Source organism: Diceros bicornis, chromosome 3 (genome assembly GCF_020826845.1).
Source record: "Diceros bicornis minor isolate mBicDic1 chromosome 3, mDicBic1.mat.cur, whole genome shotgun sequence".
Lineage (NCBI taxonomy): Eukaryota > Metazoa > Chordata > Mammalia > Perissodactyla > Rhinocerotidae > Diceros > Diceros bicornis.
The window spans coordinates 8,936,992-8,961,749 of NC_080742.1; the positions used below are offsets into that span (position 1 = coordinate 8,936,992).

General features: G+C 39.0%; 1 gene segment (V, D, J or C); it reads left to right on the forward strand.

The window, feature by feature from the left end:
* LOC131392797 (T-cell receptor gamma chain C region C10.5-like) overlaps positions 1–11,335 on the forward strand; it is a 32,512-nt gene extending 21,177 nt beyond the window's left edge. The window contains 3 exon segments of the C gene segment in view: positions 4,238–4,567; positions 8,724–8,771; positions 10,930–11,335. Of these exon segments, the coding sequence occupies positions 4,238–4,567; positions 8,724–8,771; positions 10,930–11,072 (521 nt within the window).
* Positions 11,336–24,758: the final 13,423 nt, after the last annotated feature.

A 24,758-nucleotide genomic window follows, 5' to 3' on the forward strand; every position in this document is an offset into this window, starting at 1 on the left:
TTTAGCATTCTTAGGCAATAACGTATTTTTCTTTTCTGAGGAAGATTCACCCTGAGCTAACATCTCTCCAATCTTCCTCTATTTTGTATGTGGGTCACTGCCAGAGCATGGCCACTGATGAACTGTGTGGGTCCACACCCAGGAACCCATCCGGAGCCGCTGAAGTGGAGCCTGCCGAACGTAACCACTAGGCCTCGGGCTGGCCCGCAGAGGTTTTTTTAGTTCAAGTACGTACATTGATTTTTTAGACTTAATGCTATCGCACACTTAATAGACTACAGTTTAGTGGAAACCTAACTCATATGTGCACTGGAAAACCAAAAAAATGGTATGACTTGCTTTACTGTGATATTCGCTTTATTCTGGTGGTCTGGAATCAAATCTGCCATATCTCCGAGGCATGCCTGTACACTCAGACCATGAAACACAAAAAGAAGATCAAAACCACCAAGGAAGGCAGAAAACAGAATATCTGTGATTATCTACAAGAAGCAGAGGGTCAAATTTTATGCTCAGAGCTAGGAGAAAAAATGAAGTGGAATTCATAGTTTTCATTAACTGATGAAATGAAGCACAGTAAAATTTCAACTAGGCCATGTTTTTCCCACCATAGTATTAGAAAAGGACTTCAAAGTATGAGTCCTTTAGGAAGAAAGTGAAGTAAAAGAGTGGACATTGACTTTAACATCCATTTTGTAAAACAGAAGAAATGGTCTTTCAGCAAACTCATTTTATCCCCCCACCGCCTCAGTGCTATGGGCATCATAACTTGAATGTCAGCCACAGATGGTGACCCTCAGCAATATGGTCATTTAGTGATCTAATGTGACAATAAGAGGATTCGAGGACAGACATCCTGCCATCTCTCTAGTCATTCTGCCTTGAAGCCCACTGCCAGGAATTTCAAGCTGAACTTTTCCCACGAGCTGGAAAGATGTCAGTTTCAGTCTGAAATTTCTGGTGAAAACTCGAAATGCAAATAGGTTGTGTTCTTGATTAGGGAAAGAGCCATTTTTTTGGACAACACGTGTGAAGCAGTTCCATATACTGACTGCATATTATTAGGCTTTAGCTAACGTTCCCTTTGATTTTCTTAACACTGGGAAGGCAGCAGGAAAGACTAGTCAATGATTACCTGTTAATTGGGTGTGTGAAAGGCACATTTCCTGTGTTTATGGCTTTGAGAATTCCAGGCATATTAGAGCAAAGTGGAATGCAAAGGAAGGAACAAATCTTCAAGCTTTCTTGCCATGGATCTAATTGCAACCCCAAAATACTGAATCTCGTATATGAGTGCATGCTTGGTCCCATGAGATTAAAATGTCATGTTAGAGCACACAATCCTCATGAAGAAATTGTTAATAATAATGATAATGATAATAATGGCCATAATAATAATTATAATCTCTATTTCCATAGCATTTTTACTCAAATGAGCTTCATGCTCATGTTTATCAGGAAAAAAGTTTAAACTCATGCAGAAAATAGTCAAGATGTAAAATCAATTATAGTAGAAAATTGTCATAAATTTTAAATAATATTTAAATATGAAATAGCTATAATGATTTATTTCATAAAGGAAAAATTACAAGAAGAAACTAGAAAACACAAAGTCAATATCAATTAGTTTGAAATATCATACTTTAAATGAAAAATGTAGTTGACATTTAGTAAATTTATGTAGAATTCATGATGTTGCATCATAATAAAATGTAAACAATGCAGGCAAATATTATTTGATTATGCAGATGAATGTATATAAATGAACGATAGAAGTTTGTTTTTTTACCTGGTTTCCATTCTATGCATCATGAAAATGACTTTGACCATAAATACACTATTAATAAGTATTAAACAGAATGCTTAAAGGAATAACGTGTAATATAATTATTTAAAATATAGGTACTAACCATATATAAAAAAGTACACTATTTAATGCTCACTTAGCTATTCCACTGAAAAAGTAATGGAAATGTGAGATTCATTTTGTTTAAAAAGAATTAAACAAAGAACATAGGTAAAGAAAAGGGACAGGATAAGAATAGTGTGTTATCCTACTGAAATTTTTCAATTCATCATTTTATTTTCAATTTCTTTACTATAATGAATCAGAAGTATTCTTGTGAAGAAAAAAGTTCCTAAGATGAAAACTAGATTCTTTAGTATATTGACTAAGGACTAAAATTATTTAAATATAATGTATGATTGAAAAATTAATCTTATTTTATATAACATGATTTTAAAATCAAAAACAAAGTATAGGGGCCGGCCCAGTGGCGTAGTGGTTAAGTTCGCACGTTCTGCTTTGGCAGCGTGGGGTTCACCGGATCGGATCCTGGGCGCAAACATACTCATCGCTCGTCAAGCCATGCTGAGGTGGCATCCCACATACAGCAACTAGAAGATGTACAACTATGACATACAACTATCTACTGGGGCTTTGGGGAAAAAAAGGAAAAAAGTAGGAAGGAGCTAACATCTGTTATCTCGGGGCGAATCTTCCTCAAAAAATAAAAATAAATAAACTCCTTCTGTAAATAGAGTCTATAAAAAATGTATAAGGTTGGAGAAATATAGTGTCCTACTGTCATAATGAAAAATACCATTTACACTAAAAGCAAAATGTATAAAATTAAAATAAGCACAATATGACCTAACTGTATTTACAGCATGAAAAAACCCTCAACATTGTTTGCTTACTAATTTACTATAAAAATCAAGAGCTTTGCTATATAGGCAGAACTTTCAAGAATTTTTTTTCTATTATTCTCAAATAAGAAATCAAATTCTTCTTTTCTTAAGAAATTGCCGATTGAATTATTTAACTCCAAGCTAGCCCCAAAGAGAATATTAATAAAGCATTTGTGTCAAGGAAATCAAACTGAAAAGAGTTTAGACATTTATAATTCCCAACGCTAGATTCACAATAAATGTATAATCAACTAACATTCCAGAATCCAAGGGACATGCCTTTGTAAACTATGATGTTTTGTTATATATTTCGACATTATGTCTGCAAGAGACTCTGGAACAGTGACATTTAACATTACACCAATTATATATATACTTTATTCAGCAGGTGAAAACAAAGAAAATAGTGGAGCTCTAAAACACTTCAGCAGTCTTACAGGGTAGACACAAATTTTGGAGGAGACATTGAGAGTCAAAATATGGTGTATTCTTAGTCATGCTTAAACATCAAGAATTTCCAAAATAAAATGTGCTTTTTGTGAACATATTCTAAAGGGAAACAAAATTCTGATAAGTGTATTACTTGATAAGATTGATATAATAGCATTTCTGAAAATAATGAATCAATGTTTCAATAGGAGTTTTTGAAATATAGCTATTTTGCTTCTAAGTTCAAGGCATTGTGATATAATTTGGAGGTGCGGCTTAAATATTGCCCTACTCAGAAAGCTGGGGTGGTTCAGATGTGGAATTGCGATGTTATATAAAATTAGACATTAAGTAGGAGAACTCCCTTACCTCAGAACTGGGCATGAGATCCACATTTGAGCTAAAGGCCGACTTGATTGTCAAGTACACGTGGAAATGGATTCCCATTAACAAGTGACCGTGTGTTTTTAAAAAATGAAAAATTTCCTCCTCATATTTATTTATATAGCAAATAAGATGAATATGGGTGCATTCCAGAAACAGTTAAATGAACAGCAAGGTTTCACAAAACTGCAGACCATGAGAAAGTGTTATTTGGCCAAAAGAGCCTAAGTTACAAAATTCCCAGGATGGGAAAAGGGAAGTACTTTAGAAAGTACTAAACATTCTCATGCGTAGAGAGATTATCAAAGTTACCTGATCTTCTCTCCCATCCCCACCACCTACCTACCCACCTTGAAAACATGCTCCATTATGATAGGGACAAAAGAGATTTTAAAAAATACGTGTGCTCATGAACGTTAGATGCCTTGAAATGCGGCAGTTAAAAGTCATACTCCATCTTAGCGTGTGGAGAAAGAACAAAAGCCACATTTTAATACAGGCTCTGCCACTTATAGTTGTGACTCTGGGCAAGTTACATAACCTCTGGAAGCTCTTTTCCCGTTGAAAATAAGAACAATAAATACCTCACAGTCTATTGTGGATGGAAGGCCACGGTAAGCACTAATTCAATGGCAGCTTTTCTTCCATTTACTATACGCACTAGGTTGTTCCAGAACAATGTTTGTGCTTCTCTAATGATTCTTTTTAACCGCTGTTCCATTTTCCCCCATAGACAGAAGCCTTCCTGCAGACGTTTCCCCCAAGCCCACTATTTTTCTTCCTTCAATTGCTGAAATAAATCTCCATAATGCTGGAACATACCTTTGTCTTCTTGAGAAATTCTTCCCTGATGTTATTAAGGTATATTGGAAAGAAAAGAATGGCAATAGAATTCTGGAATCCCAGCAGGGAAACACCATGAAGACTGATGACACATACATGAAATTGAGCTGGCTGACCGTGATGGGAACGTCAATGGATAAAGAACACAGATGTATCGTCCAACATGAGAATAACAAGAGAGGAGTTGACCAAGAGATTCTTTTTCCTTCAGTGAACAAACGTATGTATATATAAACATAATCTCCCAGAACACTTTTTTTCAAAGGGATATCCCATTTTTTCTATCAAGTGTTAATGAAAAACAAACACAAATCTTTCTTAAATGTTGTTGCACTTATTGGTAGCATAAATGTCCCTCTATTTCCCCTTAGAATTAAAATAGTATAGACTTTGGAAAACAGGAAAAGAAAAGGATAAAATTCCTTAACTTTTCTCTGCCTCAGTTTCATCAACCAAAATATTAAGGTCTCAATCTTGTTTTTTAGAGTTATTGATGGAGTAAATGAAACAACATATGTGAAAGCACCTAACAATTTAGCACACAGGAAATGCTCAAAAAGAGATTCCTCTTTTGATGAACTTACTGGATCAGGAAATAAAGCAATTATACATCTTTCTGGAATATTCTACTCCGTAAACAAAGTCACTCTCACTTTAATCTTGCTATGATCAGAGTATAAATGCAAAACAATGTTATTAGGTGACAAACTTGTGGTCTTTTGATAGAGCCAAATTGTGGCTCAAGAAAAAATAGCATAATTTGGCCATTGCAGTTTTATTATGGTCTTAGGTTTTCTGAATTTGTATTTTATATACCACCATAAGGTAAAACTTCATAATTAGACTTTGAATGAGGCTAATGCATACACACATACTTTCATTCTACATAATGAATGTATTTCTTGCCATTGGTAAATGCAGGTCAACAAACATTTATTGCAGACCTAGCCTGTGCCTGGTCTGGTAGGGATGTGTGGATGAGCACACTGGGATGAATTAATTCCCCAAGTAGGCTGCACTACAGTAAAGAGAATGTATTCTTTTCCTAATCTCTCAAGTTCACTTGTGATTCAGGCATGATGTACCAAAGGAGTCCTGGCAGTGGTCCAGTAACTCACTAGACTCAAGACTTGAAGTCCTGAGTATCAACACAACAGACCAAAGGCCCCAGAGTGCCCATAAGAATGAATTAGTTTGTACTTTTCCCTGTTGTTAACGGCCCTTTTGAAGCAGTGGGGAACAGGCACACAACAAAACGTGCGAAGACCTGTGCTGTGCACCAGTCGAATTTCTGAAGTCAGGCTTTTTCTTCTCGGATCCTCAGTTTCTTCAATGATCAAATTATGTTCCAACACTTACCTTGACTTTCTCCTGGGGCCATGATGAAAAGTAAATGTAATAATGTCAGTGAAAACACTTGATTTGAAAACATAACATGATATATTTATTTATGTACTTATCGTATTTTTTAACACTTTCCTAAAACTCACTGATATAAAATTTAAAAACCAGCTCTAATTTACTATTTCTACAGCTAAGAAACAGAAAGTAAGCAAATATGCAAAGCACACATTTAATGTAACCACCAGGCTGAAGTGTCCTATTAGGTTTGATTTTTCTAGTGACTAGGGAAAGATAAGAAGTATAGTAAGTTCCATGGTGATGATTATTATAGAGTTCTAGTTCATAATGTGTTTTACTTGGCACCTACTTTCTGAAACAAATGCCCCCCATGGCCTTCTCAGGGCAACAAAGCTAAGGAGGACATTTCTGTTACTGTCATTCTACAGCAAATTTCTAATGCTGTTTCCTGGGAGTTTTTTGTTTTTGATAAAAGTTAGGAATATAACATGGAAGCACAAATCAATGAAGTCATTTTGAAGAGATAAAACTAATCTGGTCCAAGTTTTTCACCAACCTTGACTGAAAAAGAGAAGTTATGATACGTACACAGATTTTATTATGAAAAATTGTTACTTTATTGTTTTTCCTCAATCAATGCATGGTAATAAAAGAATTTTATTTATCTTTTAATGAAAAAGTCACTGTTAAGGAAAAGAAAGAGACTTCTAAGACACATTAAAGTCATTGTTGCATATATTTTAACATCTAAACATGACTATGTTACTATTTTTACTTTTGGAATTTATTCCAAATCCTATATCTCAAATCAAGTTTTAGAGTTGTAAAAAACATATAGCTCATTGAGTGCATAAAATTGTATACCAGATCCACATCCATATGGACAAGATCACATCTAGTAGAAAAAGAATACCAAAACGATTGATTCAACTCTTGTTTTCCTCTATCCAGCAGTCAATTATCTTTTAAAAAAAATTTGTTTGTATATTTGCCTTCCTTTTTTTTTTTTTTGCGTTGTTATAAGCCTCACCTCAGGTTGTATATATTCAGAGGAGTATAGATGTGATTTAGCTGATATTTGGAAAGAATTACAGTGAAATGTTGAGTTCCTGTAACAAAATGTTCATTACCTAAAAATATTTAACATATTTTGAAGAGAAGATGTTTTTAGTGTTCACAATAGTGGAATTATGTTTTTCTCTATAGATTATTTTCTATTTCTATGGATTATTTTTACCAAGTACTTTCCAGATGCTGTACCTCACTTAATTTCCCACAAGGATCCGTTGAACACTGGCTCTGCTGTCAGGGCTCTGACTCTCAGCAATTATATACACTCCCAACCTTGCTTCCTCATCTGCAACAAGGAGTCCTCCAAACTACAACTCACTTCAGGGTGACTGGAGCATTAAAGGACATAATGCATGTGGAGCATTTAACATAGTGCCTGGCACAGTAATAATCACTCAATAGCTATTACCTGCTTTTATTTTTGGTGAGGAGGACTAGCCCTGATCTAACATCTGCTGCAAAACCTCCTATTTTGCGGGAGGAAGATTGGCCCTGAGCTAACATCCATGCCCATCTTCCTCTATTTTGTACGTGGGATGCCTGCCACAGCATGGCTTGACAAGTGGTGCATAGGTCTGTGCCTGGAATCCGAACCTGAGAACCCCAGACCATCGGAGTGGAGCACGCAAACGCAACCACTACGCCACTGGGCCAGTCCCAATAGCTATTAGCTTTTATTCATATGGTTGTCATGGCCACAAACACCACAGCTCCAGAAAATCACGTGTATGAGTTGGGGATATTGGGATACGCATGCTTTGGAAAGGTATGCCTGATTTCCTTTGTTTAGATGGGAAATTTGCATAAACCAGACTCCTTCAAATCTGAGATCCTGTTGTGGATTCTAAGATTTGATGAATTGATTTTGGTAGCAACTCTCCATGTCAGCATCGTGTGCTGAAGACTGTAGAGTAGCCACATTTTCGGTTTATTTTTCCATTCAACAAGTATTTCTCCAACACCTCTTTTGTGGCAGTCACTGCGCTAGGAGCTATGAGTACAGAAGGAAAACAGGATAGTCTTTAATATTACCATCCAATTCTAATAAAGAAAACAATGTATCCTTCATGAAGGTCAGCATCTTCATGTGCAGAAGCACAGTACATGAATTAGATGTACTGAATTGCATAGAATCAGGTGAGCTACTCCTGTAATCATAGGGCTCATATTTTTAAGGAGGGTGTCTCTGTCAGCGGATTGTATGTGTGTGTGCATACACACATACTCATATAAACAGATACACACCCTGTCAAATAATGGGCATGAATAATTGGCTAATACTTGCTCTCACTTCTTCTGGTTGCCACCTCAATTTTCACTACTGTCGATTCCACAAGGGCTTATCCGAAACATAAAAGCAGTAAGTGATTGTCTATGTTTGCCTCTCTGTCGTGCTATAGGCTTTTTTTCCCTCCCGATCATCTTAACTTTGGCACTTCTCAGGCTTAAAGTAGAAAAGACCAATTATTCTTGGAATTGTGGGGCTCATAATTTTCATATTTTTAATGACTATCTCTCTTGTCTCGGCATATTTTATACACACACACACACACACACACACACACACTTCAGGTAATGGGCACGGACAATTGACTAATACTTGGTCTCATTTCTTCTAGTTGTCACTGCTACTGATTCTACAACAGCTTCCCCAACAGAGGAAAGTGGTAAGTTTTATACATGCTTGCCTTCATGTCATGCTCTAGCAATTTTTTCCCTCCTGATCAAATTACCTTCTGAACTCCCTGGTTCATAGCAGATAAGACTAATTATTCCTGAAATGGTGGGGCTCATATTTTTCATGAGTATTTCTCCTGCCTCTCTTTGACAGATTTTATATAAATATGTGTGTGTGTATATATATATATGTACATATACATAAATATCAACTGTCAAATAGCAGGGGTGAACAATTGACTAATACTTGCTCTCATTTCTTCTAGAGGTCGCTGCTATTAATTCTACAAAAGCTTGTCTGAAAGATGAAAGCAGTAAGTTTTGCATATGTTTGCCTTTATGTCAAGCTATAGCATTTTTTCTTCCTGACCAACTTAACTTTTAAACTCCCCTGACTTAAGGTAGAAAAACTAGAATGGCTGGATGTCACAGAATAGACTGAGTGATACTTTAAATCAGTCCATCCTTTCCTGGGAGTCATCTTAACCCCATAAATGCTGGTTTGGGGATGAGATGACTGAATTAGAGGGTGCAGTGATAGGCTCTGAATTATTTCAACAATGGACTTCATTCATTTGCATGGCTTTTGTTTCTAGTGACTCAGGAATTTGTGACATCAACGTGCTTCTAGATTTTTTTTTGAAGTCTTTGGTCCTTGCTAGTAGCTAATAACATGAACTGAGAAGTACTGAGAGCTTCCTGTACAGAAGGCATTGTGCTGGGTTTCGCATGCATTTTCTTGTTTAAGTCTCATAATACTCCTAGGAGGTGGTATGATATTTTTTCCCCATTTTATAGATGTTGAAAATGAGATCAAGTTAATTAGGCCCTTGCACCAGACCACACAGCTAGACCTGGGGTTTCAACCCGGCCATGTGAGTTAAGAGTTCATACACTTACTCAGTCTTCCTTTCTTCCTCTAAGATACAGTCCTAGAACAAGAAACCCCAAAACCAAGGCCCTGAGACACGATGGACATGGTGGGGGGTGGGTCTGTGCATGGTATTCACAGTATCACTGAGCAGACTGAGCAGTTCTTTTAATGATTAGTTACATCAAAATAGGAAAATTACTTACATTTTCTGAGCAAGGTTTTCTTCATCTGCCAACCAGGAATTTATACACCTAACTCAGTTATTGAAGAGATAAAGTTACCTGTGTGGAATGTCTAGCATGGGGTGTCTCATTTGGCTGTCACAGAATCAGTATTAGTTTGAAGCCCTTTCTCCCTACATATGTACAAAAAAAGTGACTACAAGTGCTGGCTTGAGTCCTGCTGATCTTTCCTTCATTTCCAATATCAAGGCGGCTCTGGACCTCAGCGAACACCTTAGTTGACCAAGAGCGAGGAATTATGAGCACATTACCTCTGAGTTCCCTTTCTACACAGAGTGCTAATGATTCTGGAGTTTTGACTCCATCAATATAAAACACGTTAAAGAGTAATTTCCACAGGAAGAGACTTGGCATTGTGGTTCATTCAATAGCCAGACTGGCTCGCCATCATTGTCATTAATTATTTCTTGACATCATATATTTCTTTGAAAACTTCAATGGTATTAAGAGCAGATATCCTCTAACATCATAGTCGCAGTGAGGGACGAGTGAGCCTTGACTTCCTAAAGTTTCAGAGAATTTGGATTAACCGCTCTCTTCCATTTTATATAATGCCCTCTTTACTAACACCTCCCACCCACTGCACTGTGAACACCACCAAATTTCCACGGATTGTAGCCTTCATAGGAATCACATTGCATGCACAGCGTGTAATGGCTCAGATGCTTCTGAATCAGAATTCAACTTTATATGTATGCTTAATGTTTTGATGTCTGGGGAATTTATTGCACTTGGAGAGGCAGAATTACAGAATAGCTAAGAATGTGTTCTTTAAATTCATGGTGCTGGGATTGAATCTGGTTTCTGATACTAAATGCATGACGTCAGGCAAATTACTTCTCTTTCTGTCCTCAGTTTATGTGAAAAATGGGAATAAAAATGATAAACTCACAAAATAAAATCTCATAGGTTATTATAAAACTTAAATATGATTAAAGCTTTGCATGCAAAGCTCTCAGAACAAGTGTTTGGCGTTTGATTAGTGGTTAATGAATATTAGCTATTATTATCACTTAGGGACATCGTGGGAGTGAAGAAACGTTAAAAGTTATTTGTCACAAATACTTTTTTCCCATTGGACTCATTCATTAAAAATGCAGCCTTACTTTTTATATTTTGGAATATTCGAAGTGAATTTAGCAGAGGTTGTTGTTTGACATGTCCTATAAACTGGATTCTAATTTGTCCTGTTGTTGTCCGTGGTGGTGGTGGGGGTAGATGTTTACTTTTAGGTTTTGGTGGTGTGGGGTGTCACTGCAATGTAGGTCATCAGAAATAGATAACTGTGACCACCCTCCCATTAATATGTCCCACCCTTTTTGAAGAACAGTCAAACTAACCAAAGTCTTCTCTTAGACACCCTGCAGCTGCAGCTCACCAACACTTTTGCCTATTACACCTACCTCCTCCTCCTCCTCGTGAGTGCGGTCTACTTTGTCATCATCGCCTTCTGCCTGTTAAGGAGAACAGCAGTGTGTGGCGGTGGAAAGAGTTTGTAACAGAGGGTGGCATAAAGAAGACAACTTTTCTCCATTGTTTATTCTCCCTAAAACTGTCTCCTGAGGATCTAGCTGGGCTTTCTCTCTGGGTTTGGGTTATTTCAGTCACCTGTGTATTTTTCTATTATGTCAATATTGCAAATTTTTTTTTTTTTTTTTGAGGAAGATTGGCCCTGAGCTAACATCTGCCAGTCCTCCTCTTTTTTCGCTGAGGAAGACTGGCCCTGGGCTAACATCCATGCCCATCTTCCTCCACTTTAATATGGGACGTCTGCCACAGCATGGCCTGACAAGCGGTGCGTCGGTGCACGCCCGGGATCCGAACCTGCGAACCCCAGGCCCCCACAGCGGAGTGCGCGCACTTAACCGCTTGCGCCACCGGGCGGGCCCACAAAGATGTTTTTTTACACCACTGGGCAAACTGAAATTTTCACTCTGTAGCAACAATGAATTCTGCCGTTACTCAGGGGCAGGGCTAAGGGATAGTCCTTTAGCAACACTCTCCATGATCTCCATCAGCTGCTCCAGCAACCCAAATAATCATGCCTTCTGAGTACAGACAGCATGCAGCTTCTAGTCATGTCCCTTACGGCCATTTAACAAGATGACCACCTTGAAGACTTCCATTTTTACACATCCTTAAGTTGCCATCATTTTTACTTGAATTCTTTACTTAATTTTTCATAATAGGCACAATAAAAAAAAATCAAAAGTCTACATTGGTCTTTGTGTACTTTAATTTGATGAAATCTAACTGAAAGTTGAAGAGAAGACACAACGTGACAACTGAGTTACCACATCTAGCATTGGTTGTAATAATGGTCAACACTATAGTTCTAATTCTTTCCCTGAGATAGTGGTTGTGATGCTTTCTTTGGGGTACTGTCTACATGACAAGCCAAAGTCAAATGAAGGCACCCAGATTGCTTCTCTTTCAAAGGTCACCAGATTCAGACTCATTTGGTTTGGGACATTCCAATGCTGTCAGTATAACGTCTAGTGTGACTTGCACTGTGTGTGCTCAGCTCTACACTAGTGTTTCACAAGCACCATGTTTGCTGCTCCTCATAATAATCCCATGAGACCTGCACTAACGCCAAGAGGCATCGCAGTGGAGGGCTTAAGCCCCTGGACTCTGAATCCTGAGTCTATGGGTTTGAATCCTGGGTCTACTATTTGCATCTGTGTGACTGCAGGCAAGCTATTTGAACTCACTGTGCCGTAATTTCCTCATGTGTACAATGAAATTACAGAACCCTGTCTCCTGGAGTTGTGTGGATTAGATGAGTTAATTATGCCTGGTACTTTCAAGTCCTCAACAGCATTAGCATCTGCTATTGGCAGGTCTCTTTTGAATAGTAAATACTACACAACACAAAAGCACTGACAGTCATCTCTAATCTTGTTTCCACACAGAGAGGATAGATGTGGGCAGATAGGGACGCTGAGTTCCTGTTATGAGGCTGGCAATCCTGTTAATCCTCTAGTAGCCCCTGGAGACAGGTACAATTATAGTCCACAATGTAGATATTGGAGAAATTAAGTTCTCTGCTCAAGGTCACTGCTTTGTAAGTAAGAGTCATTTAAAGCCAGGCCCCTCTGAACTCAGAGCCAGTATTTTCTTACTTACTATCAGGTGGCTTTCCTTTCAACCATTGTCAACAGGGAAAAACAAAGCAAAGCAAAACACACGCTGTTTCTTCACTAAAGGCATCCTCCAAGGAGTCATTGAGAACTGTCTTGAGGACTTGTGGGTTCATTTGTTTTCTCCTCATGTATATACTCTGTTATTACTGTAATTGCTCCCTTTGTTATCAACACTAGGGAAATCCTACTTTACTCTATGAGTGTGTGTCCTAGATTTGCAACTGCCTTTTTGGGGGCTCCTAGCGAAATGGACTGAGAGTCTTGGGCAGAGCAGGCCTGTTGATGGTGCTCTCTGCGTGTACCATTCTGACACCCTAGCACCTCCTTTAGACTGAAAGGGCCTGGATGTCCTCAGAAGCACCTGTGGAAGACTCTCGTAGGTCCAGGTGCATTTATGAGTTAGGAGGTAGGTTATACATCCTTTTTGGTCATGTGCTTTTGCACCACAGCACAACTACCATGTGGTGTGGAGAGACAAACACTGACCCAGAGGTTGCACCTGACACCCCCTAGTTAGAGCCTCGGCTCCTTGGTCGGGCTCTAACTAGCTGCGTCATTTGTTCTTGATCGTGTCACATTGCCTAAATTCACCCAGCTTTAAAAGAAAGAGTTCTAATAAAATAATGTCAGATTTCTAGCGCGATTTACAAATCCAATGATTAACATCCAAATGAATTAATAATAGCAAATGTTAGGGTAGCACTTACTGGTACTGCTCTAAGTACATGTTAACTTATTTAAGTCTCACAAGAAACCTGTGAGACATGTACAATTATCTCTATTTTATAGATATGGAAACCAAACAGTTAGATGATAAAGAATGTCCCCATAGTTAGATGGCTAATAAGAAACAGAGCTGGGATTTGAACCCAAGCAGCCTGGCTGCAGGAGCTCTGCTCTTAACTTCTACATTATTTGCTACTAGAGTAGAAACAGGTTACTTTACTTTCACCTAAAACAGGAATATTTCTTTCTTTATTGGGCTAAGAGCTGGTGAAGAGAACTTTACCTGTCCACCCTTCCTCTACTTGCTCCTATGCTGTTCATACAATTTGAGGGACATTGGCCAACCTCTCACACAATTTTCATGCTGGGAAGACTTTTATATGCTGACCTCCCACCCACTAATTGGACTTCTGTGATTCAACTGCATGGCACTCTGTGGGATAAAATTAATACCAGAATAACAGGTTGCATCCACAGATGTGCAGTGGATAAACTAGGCAAAGATTTACACAATTCCACACAAAAATACTTGTGTCTCAAAAATCTATATAGAGCTAGAGTCTCCATACACTTCTCAACTATAAGAAAGGGAAACTTCAAGGCAACAATTCTCCAAATTTCCCCATTATGAATTCTCCATACCGTTTTGAATTCTTTTCCTCAGAGACTTTATTTTTGAAGGCTTTCTGTCAATCAAGCAGGACACAATTAAGTAATATTTGATTTACCCTTTTATATTAATCAAAGTCCCATATAACTGCCCATTAGCAATTCTGAGTAATAAGACATAACCAGAGATACTATACCTACATGATACAATTCACCCAAAAGCCTAGAAACTCAACATTTTCATTAGCCATGAAATCTTATATGGGTAAATGCATGGTCTCTGTCACATTCTGTTAGGCTATTTTTTTTTTTGTTGTTTGCTGTCTTTTATTTTGTTTGAATAACAGCAAGTACCTGCCACTTAGTTAGTACCAGGAATTCTGCTAAGCAGTTTGTGTGCTTTGTGTCTAATGCTCTCACTGTAACACATATGGGTATCACGCTGTTATGAGAGGTCTGGGGATTTGATTGGAGACGTAAAAGAAATTTTCCACAAACAGACGGACTGAAGGTATATTTTATTATATAGAGGATAGTAAAGGCGATAGTCCACAAACAGATTTGGATAGTTCAAATAATAAGAGGGAAAAAACACCAGCTCGACTGGAAAGGGAAAACATCCACATGGGCTGAGATAGCAGCAGATTCCAATAGGTCATATAATGAGAGGGAAAAACATCAGATCCATCGGAAAGGGAAACACCAGATCGACTGAAGGGAAATGACACAAATCAACCGGAAAGAGAAGCACAAGGTTGACCGAAAAGAGAACACATCAGATCCAGTACTTCACAATAAATCAATTACTCACAACATCCACGCTCCACTGCCGGGAGAGTCCTGTCAATCAACACGGCTGGGCAAGGATCACGAGTCCTGGGCATGGCGTCCCTTCCACAGGTGGAACTCTCACCAGGTCTCAGTCTCCAGCAGTTTTTTATAGCATCAATAATTTCCAGAGTAAGCAGTTACAGAGATTTTTTCAGAGCAAGCATCTAGTGTTCCCATGCACAAATGGTTATCAGTGGCTTACGTGCACTGAGCGCGCCCCCCCCCCCCGGCCCCCAGGCTATCCTCCCAGCCCAGTAGTTGTGTACGTGCATTGTTTATCCTGCTTATTGTCCCAGCCCGGCACAGAGGGTCAGTCTGCCCCAGGCTGCGGCGCCCGAAGGGCCTTGAAATTTTTACACATTGGAACTATCTCCATGGGAGAAGGGCCAGTTCCCACCACGCAGAAAGCAGCTTTTATATTTGTTTTTGTGCTGGTGCCTGTAGGTTAAGGGAGCGGCCAAACATGGCTGGGCTCATGTCAAGACACACGCTCATCTCACTGGTGAGAAGACTAGGTCCCAGAAAGAATAAGAAATATGCCCGAGATTAAACACAGAGTAGTGCCCGAGTCCACAGGACTCCAGGTCTGCCTGACTGAAGCCCTGCTGCTCTATCCCTTATACCAGCGGCTCTCCTCTTGGGGGCCTTTCAAAACCACTGAGGCCCAGACTCCATCACAGGCCAGGCATCGGCCTTTAAAAGCCTCCTTCAGTAATTCTAATGTGCTCGGGCTGGAGGCCAGCAAGTGACTGAAAGAGCTCCTGGGCTCCAGCGCTGCTGTCCCGGATCACACGCAGTGAGGAGCCATCACAGGGCCCCTCACACACGTGAGAACCTGCTGCAACCCGGAGAGTGTTCTCACCATTCGACACATCAATTTCCTAGGGAAATGAAAGACGTATACTAAGATTTGTGTCCAAGGATGTTCAGTCACTGTAGCACCATTTGTAGCATTCCCAAATTAACCCAAATGCCCAAAAAGAAACTAAAAAATAAACTAAAGAGTATCATACGTTTGCCTCCTATACATCTTCAAGAAATGTAGGCTGTTTGAAAAAATGGAAAATTAATCAGAAAGGGTTGTTGAAATAATAATATGCATCTCATGACCCTCTAAAATTGTTAGATAATAACATCATATTGTTCAAAAATCAAAACACTCTAAAAAATGTATTAAGAGATCTTGCTTCAACCACTGTCTCTATCTTCCCCTGTTCTTACAAGTCATACTTTTGATTCTTGCGCATCCTTCCAGTTTTTATTTATGCAAATATGAATGTACCTGTATAAATATATGCATGTATATATATTCTCATTTCTTCCCTTCTTACACAGAGGTAGTAAACGATACACATTATTTTGCTCTTCTCTTTTCCTTTAAACATCTCAGAGCTCTCTATGTCCATCTAGAGGGATATGTAGATGGCTACATGATATTTCACTGGTGAATGTGCAACACTTTATAAAATCAGTTCTCTGTGGTAGACCGTTGCCTCATTTCCAATCTTTTGCTCTTATAAGAAATGCTGAAATTATCATAGTGTTCTCTGTCATTTTGAATGTGTGTATTGGTCATTTTGATAGGAACTGCCAACTCACCCACAATACAGAGAGCACAATTTTGTACTTCTACCACAGTGTTGGTAAAAGCCAAGAGCGCGCCTCGGAACTTTCTAATCTGACAGGTGAAAATAGTGTCTGATCGTGGGTATAATTTGCTTTTCTCTTACTATGAGTGAGATGAAGCATCTTTCCTTCCATTGAAAGTCTATATTTCTTTTCCTGTGAAATATTTTTTCATGTCCTTTGACCATTTATTCTATTGAGTCATAATACCAACATGTATGGCATTCATTTGTATGTGTCTCTGTATTTCTACAGGCATAGGTATAAAACAACATGTTCAACGTATGGTAGAAGGTGAAAAAATGATAGAGATTGTATATATTTCTATTTTCTCTAAGTAATCATTTGAAAGTAGACAAATTAACACATTAAAAATAAACAATATGGGGGGGCCAGCCAGGTGGTGTATTGGATGTTTGTATGCGCCGTTTCAGTGGCCTGGGGTTCTTGGGATTCTCAGGTTGGGACGCCAGGCGCAGGCCTATGCATCACTTATCAAGCCATGCTGTGGCAAGCATCCCACATATAAAGCAGAGGAAGATGGGCACAGATATAGGCTCAGGGCTAATCTTCCTCACAAAAATATAAATAAAAAATAAATTATGTGTCATTTAAAATTGGGAAATTTTTTTTTGTTTAATTCTTCACAATCAGCTTCAGACCTTCCTTGGAAACCATGGAGAGGTTCCCATTTAGAAACAAAATAAGACCCACCAGCTACAAGAAAGATTAAATTTAAATAGATCTACCCTTTGATTCTCATGAATTTGATCAGATGCTCTAGGCCAAATACCTGGGCTTCTGCTTAGAGACCTGGAACTATTTCTACATTGGGAAAGCATAGAAACAAAGAGCAGAAATTACAAATCACAGAAAGCTTTGTGTGGTTGACTTCATTGTGAGGCACTACTAGGCAGTGTCTCCTGTGGTTTCAAACTTCTTAACAGCTTCCTTCCGCACTGGGCCTGGGCTGCCCTGAACAAGGCGGTACAGAGAGGGAGAGCACAGGTGGTGGTGGAGGAGGCAGCCTGGGTGGCGGGAGGGGGCTGGCATGGGTGATAGTGTGTTATTTTCTCAGGGTTCTTTTGTTTATGTGCTCTGTCAAATGTGGTTGATTCTGGGAAAATACTCAAACTCAAACCAATGCATTTTGGTTGGGGTTGTTCAAGCAGTGGCTAGGGTGTCAGAAGACAAAATAAGGACAGTTAAACCATAACCAACCCTGCTCACTTTCAAAAGGTCACAGCTAATAGAAGGAAAATAACCGTCAAGACTTGCATGTGATTGCTGTCAAACATACCCTTAGGCTGTGGGCAGGGTGTTCCTTGCTTTTTATATACAAAGTTACTCCAATTAGCTACCATGTGCGTGGGAATCTTATGCCCAGGACTATTCTGATACTGCATCTCAGTCCACTCTCCTGACCCTGTTCTGAAGGAAAGAGCAGACAGGGCATCTTGGAGCACTAAGATAATCCTGACATTCCACCAAGTGTCTGTGCTCCTCCATGCTTTTTGATTTACTGAGGCTGGTAACTTTTGGTTTCATTTATTCAGTGTGGACAGAGTGACACAGATCTATGCCCATGAACCTGGTAGCATGGATGGACTGTAGATGGGGGCAACAGTGATGTGCTTTTTCCCTCCCAAGAACACAGAGATACAGAGGCCCTGAGTTCAACTGCGTAATTGAATGTGGTATAGTGAATCATATAAGTCCCCCTAATGAGTCCGAGTCCACCTGAGCAATGCTTAATAGAGGACATTAACATCAGATGAAAGTGTGATTGGGCTCAATTAGAAGAGGGCTGTTCAGCAACGTGAGCACAAAGAGCAAATGTCCCCACCTCCACACACCCAAGCAGGGTACAGAGTGGGTGCCCAGGCCCACGGACTCAATCTGTCCAGTTCCAGGGTGAAGCAGAGATCTATTGTTGAGATCAACACTTTAGGTTTTCACAGTCTGACCTCATGGAGCATTCATATCATACACTTCATTCTTCTTGGTCTGTGCTCTGAGAGCCCATTTCTGGGTGAGCCTTGGTTTCCTGTGGGGATCGGCTGCATCTGCTGGTTGAGCCCAGCATGTCTGGATGAGAGCTCTTAGGTTAAATTAACACACTGACGCCCGGCTTAGGCGTCATCTGTGGGCTTGGTGTATATGCGACTCCACTCCTGAGACAGGACGTTCTCACTGTGATAACACCATTGAGTTCCTGAGGTTTAATCCCAAGGCAGACCCTGGAGCTGTTCCTCACACCTTCTCCTCCATAGGAAGCTCTTCCTCGTCAGGACCCAGACTCCCAGTGAACCTCCCAGTTGCATTTCTGTCACTTGGCCCATTCTTAGAACGAGCATACATGGAGTTGATGTGATCTGCACAAATGGCCAGCTTCCACCCAAACCAGAACCATTCCTACTACACACAACTGAGTTTTTCTTGAATGACTCAATGTATAATAAAAGAAAACCAATAGACATGCTGCCTTCCTATGAAGTGTTGAGATGAATATTCTTGTTTGAAAAAATAGCTCACCACGTGATTTAGTTTAAGTCAAATTAACCAAACACAAAGGGATAATGATGGCAATGACTTCATAGTGTGGGTTCAAAGTAGGAGTACTCAGATGTTTTCAGAACCATACTTCTAGGAGAAAGATACTATTTCATGATAAAAGTAATACAAAATGTCTGGTGACATTTTATATGTATTCACAATCCCTCCCTGTCCCCTTTTTGTTATTCCAACACTTTAAGCCAAATACACAATACAAAAGAAGAAAAATATATGTTTTTCATATATTGGGTTTTATTATTTTTTAAATTGTACAAAGAGCACATGTGCTTGAGCTAAAAAACAAAAGGAAAATGTAGAGTTTTAAAAAAATACACAAGAAATCTGAGACAGGAAACAAAAAAATTCTATTCTGTGAACCAAAATAAAAAGATACTTTGCTTACTAAGACAGCGGTATTCCATCATGTTAAGAGATCTTCTGTTTAGGAATATAGCATAAGACTTTTCTGCAAGTACTCCTGGACAAATCAGACTTGATCTCGTCGAATATAAGACGGATCATTCCATTATTGTACCAGCCACAGGCAGACTACTAGATGTATGTGGATGTGGTACAGTGTCTGTGAGGTGTTACAGTAAATGAATTCTTGATCAGCCGTTCAATGGAGTCAGCAGGGAATGTCACCATTTCAACCTTCAATAGGGAGACCCCATCTCCTGTCCTTCTTTTCCTCCAGGTGACATTCAATGAGGGTTTTTCACACTAGAAAAGAGAGAACACAAAACTATTTGAGATGTGGTATAAAGGCAAAATGCTACATTTGCCTTATGTTTTTATAACAACATCTGTGTACGGAAGATGAGCTGTGTTACAGACACTTAACAGGACCATGGCTGTGGCCACGCAAGAATTTATTTAAGGCATTTAGAAAAGGATCTACTATTTGCATGATCACATTTTTGCTTTATGTCCAACTACCGTTGTGGAAAGAAAGGGCAGAAGCGTGTTTGGTGCTTCTGATGCAGACACGGGGCCTCTGGTCACCACGACTCTGGCCGCCTCTGCTTCCCAAAGACTCTGGATCCATCTACTACGTTTCCCTTCTGTGATTAAAAAATTTAGTAGAGTTGCTGCTGCCATGATTTACTTCCTGTTTATTTGTTTGTATTTCTGAGGATGAAATATTTGCTTTGAGGATCTGAAGGGATTTAACAACGTGCCCACCTAGAGGCTCATCAAGAGCTGCTGCTCTGACTGGATCACATCCTTCATCTCGGAAGCTCCAGAACACTGGAGAGACATTCCAGTGCAGGGCTGGAGCAGACCCTGGAACCAGGCTGGAGCTGACCCTGGCTCTGCCACTTGCTCCCTGTGTGACCTTGGACAAGTTACTCACCCTCTCTAGTCTCACTGGCCTCAGGTGTGAATGGAAACAATACAGGCACCGCATCTTACAAGTCTGCGGTCCACGCAGCACACGTAAGTTAGAGTTTGTAAATAAACAACGTCTGACACAGAGACATTCTGGCTAAGTCAACAATAGTGAACTCATGTTCATTCTTCAGAATGAACGAGGTATTTTTCATACTTCACAAATTTATGCACATGCAGAAAATGTTAATAAATATCACCTGAAAAACTGTTACTGATAAATTCATGCCAATAGGACAAATGTGGCTATTTATACACACTTGTATTCTTGAATTTTACTTTGAATCTACTCAATGAAATGCTTCATATGTAACTACTTTGTACAGTTTCATTTTCATAGACTTACTGTAACAAAAGTAGTACTCATAGTTGTAAAAGTGGTTTTTCACTGTCTTGATTTTCTTTTTCCGATCCTACATGATAGGGAAAGGGAATGAGAAAAAGCATCCCATTTCATTAAACTAAGAAACTATTTCTTTAAAATTACAACATATACGCACAATAGATTAAATGAGATTCACATGTTTAATCCTCAAGAGATTTAGGTTAACAAACTGTAACTGTAAACTAAAGTTTTACTTTATTTCTTGTAAGAGGAAAGCCTTTAAAATAGAATCTATCACTCCCACTGATCTGTCAAAGCGGATTCCCGTATGTACTTCTAAATATATTCATATAGACCAAGAATTATTATCCACTGTTATTCCTCTTTGCTGACAAGCTTGCATATATTTTTCAAGTGCAAATAACTTTGAGCTTTGGTACAAGTAATTTAATCTGCATAATTTCAAAATCGCTGTCCTCAGTGACTGAGAGAGCTGTGAGGGCTTCCTAACACTGAGGGTGATGCCTGGTGGTCACTCACTCTTGTGCACTGTAGCCAGTGACCACTGCTACAAACATTCTGGTCACTGCCTCATGAGACTTATCTTATTCGTGCATTTGACCCAGTCATTCCACCCTGGAGTTATTTCCTAAGGATATATCCCTGTTCTCCATTGTGTAGATTGTCCCTATAAAAATTACAAAAAATATCTAAATGTCTGATACTAGAAGAAAAGTTAAATAACTATTATATTTCCATGAAATATCTTACATTGTCTTAAAATTATAATTATTGTTTATAACAACATGGAGAATGCATATGCTCTAAAGTGATAATAAATATGCAATAAATAAAACTGTATGTACTATATGGTCATATTTGATAAAAACAAAAAATTAAGTATAAATGTGCAAGTCAGAAAATCTAGAAGAAAATAACCAGGTGACCTACGTACATTTCTGGTCATCCAAAAATTTCTACAATAAACTGAAATTTACCTTTTAACTTTTAGGCAGGGTATAAATAATATGGGTAGTGTGACCACAATTATATAAAATACAAACACAAATAGAAGGAAAGAAACTGAACTGTCACACTGATGTTGCGAGTAGTGTGAAGGACATGTGATCTTTTATTTCTGTCTTTTCACGTTTTTATAAAACGCATGCATTACTCTCACAATCAGGGAAGGGAGATGAAAAAGGAGCGGGGAGAAGACCCAGGTAGCAGGTTGGGGATATGAGCTATGCACACACAGAGGCAGCCTGCCTCCCTGGTGCTCTCCTCTCGTAGATAATACACTTCAGGAGGGACATTTTCCTTATGATAACATCAGCCTGGATTACAGGCAAGAACAAACCTGCTGCAGGAGAAAGAACGGCCGAGAATCCTAAGAAAAGATGGTGTCCCACATCATCAATGTCATGTCGTTCAGGTTCCGTTTGTGGTGAAATAAATAGAGAAAGGTATAGGAGTTGGAAGGCCTCGCTTTCCAGCCTGTTGAACTGCTGTAAATCACAGAGACACTGGGGGGTTTAACTGCCGTCTCACTTTGAGAGGAGTCTGAGGAAGATGGTCACACCAAGTCTTCCTGTTCCTGGGCTCACTTTCCACCTGGCAGCTAACAGCATTGGAACCACAATGAGACGACATGTCTTGGACTGATTTGGGGATTCTAAATAAGCCAAACTCTTAATTAAACAAAATACTTATGTTTTACATAATATAAAAGTGAACACTAGCAAGGCCTTCTGGCTCTGGTCAAGAGAGGAGGTCAAAAATTCTCTATGGAAAAGCAGCTATAAAGCTGGACTAGAGGAACAAATCTAACCATTTCAGCTCTTGGAAAATGACCAAAGACATACAGCAATCGGAGAAATGCTTATGCTTGAGAAACCGAAGCACTCAGGCAATAACACTGGTGTTCCTGCCTGGAGATGCTCCCGTTCCTCCCCCACCTCCCAACACACAGCTCAATGGGCGTGAAGGTTCTTCCTGTTTAGGGCAGGCCATGAGGACTGTCATAAAAATCACACAGTTGAAGGGAGCTCACCTGATTTGGGGTGGGGAGTGATGTGATGGTGAACTGACAAACTCAGTGGTGTGCAAGAAGGGAGGGCCAGAGGCTCTGCTGGTTTGAAGTTGTGGTGGTGGCTGTAGCAAGCACATGCTTGGCTGAAGTTGTGTGCACGCTTAGCCAAGACACAAAAGAACTTAAGCCGGCCAAAAACTCCTGGTGGACCAGGAGGCTGTGAGCATATACAGAGGAGGTGTGAAAGGACTCAGCAAAAAGTACAAGCTGGGGAAGACTCAAAAAGGCTTGAAATGTGAATGTGCTATCCAATACCTATACATACTCACCTGGCAGAGCATAGAAGGCTTAATCCCAGTGCTTGAGAACAATCTCCCTCCAATCACTGGATTCCGGGGGGTACCTCTAAGAAGGTAAGCTTACAAATAAGAGAATTAAAAGGAAAAAGAGCTGAAAGAGACATCAGGCACCATACCTCACAGTGGACCTAATTTCACAGAGTTAGCTCAGGCAATATTCTAAGCAAACAAACAAAAATATCAGCAACCTTATGGGGGAAAAATCAGAATTTAGAGATGCAACAATCTATTTTCAACAAAATATTTTTCAGTAAATAATTAGAAGGCAGGCAAAGAATCAGAAAAGTTTGACTATTCTCAGAAGAAAAAAAAAAAAACAAAAAAATCCACAATTGAATACAAACTATCTCTGAATGCGTCCAGATATTTTATTTAGCAGAGGCTTCAGAGAAGCTATTATAAATATGTTCAAAGAAATACGGAAAACCACGTTTAAAGAATTAGAGGAAAGTATAACAACGAAAAGTGAACCAAAATGGATTCCCCAGAAGGAGACACGTTACAAAATAAACACATTAAAAATAAAATCTGAGGGCTGGCCCAGTAGTGTAGTGGTTAAGTTTCACGCTCTGCTTCGGCAGCCTAGGGTTCACAGGTTTGGATCCCAGGCATGGACTTACATACTGCTCATCAACCCATGCTGTGGCAAAATCCTACATAGAAAATAGAGGAAGATTGGCATACATTTTAGTTCAGACACAATCCTCCTCAAGCAAAAAAAAAGGAATACTGGCAACAGATTTTAGCTCAGGACAATCTTCTTCATGAAAAATATATAAATGAAATAAAATAAAATCTCCAGTAGAAAAGTATAATGATTGAAGTGAAATATTCACTAGAGGGGGTTAAGATACTATTGAGGTTGGAAGAAGGCACAATCTGTAAACTTGTAGATAGAGCAATAGAAATTATCCAGTCTGAATAACAGACAGAAAAGATACTGAAGAAAAACTGAACACAGCTCAGAGACCCATGAGAAAACATCAAGTCTAGCAAGATGCTTATAATTGGACCCCCAGAAAAAGACAAGTGGGAAAAAGTATTATCAGGAAAAATGATTGAAGGAATAATGGTCCCAAATCCCCAAATTTGTTGAGAAATACTACTCTACACATCTAATAAGCTAAACAAACACTGATTAGGATATATACAAAGACATCCACATGTAGACACATCATAGGCAACCTGATGGAAACTAAGGAATACATGAAAACACAATATATCAAAATTTATAAGATGTCACTAAAGCAATGCCTAGGGGGAAATTTATGACTTTGCCTTTATCAAAAAAAGAGAAAGATGCAAATCAATCATAAAAATGATGAGGAAACTAAACCCAGCCCGAGCAGAGTAAAGGAAATTATAAAAATCAGAATGGAAATAATTGAAATAGAAAATGGAAAACGAGAGAAAACCAATGAAAACAAAAGTCACTTATTTATAAATATCAACAAATTTGACAAACCTCAAGCTAGAATTACCACGAAGAAATGAGAGAAGACACAAGGAACCAAAATCAAGAAAAAAAAGAACATCACTACCAATCATACAGAAATTCAAAAGGATTATAAGGGAACAGTATA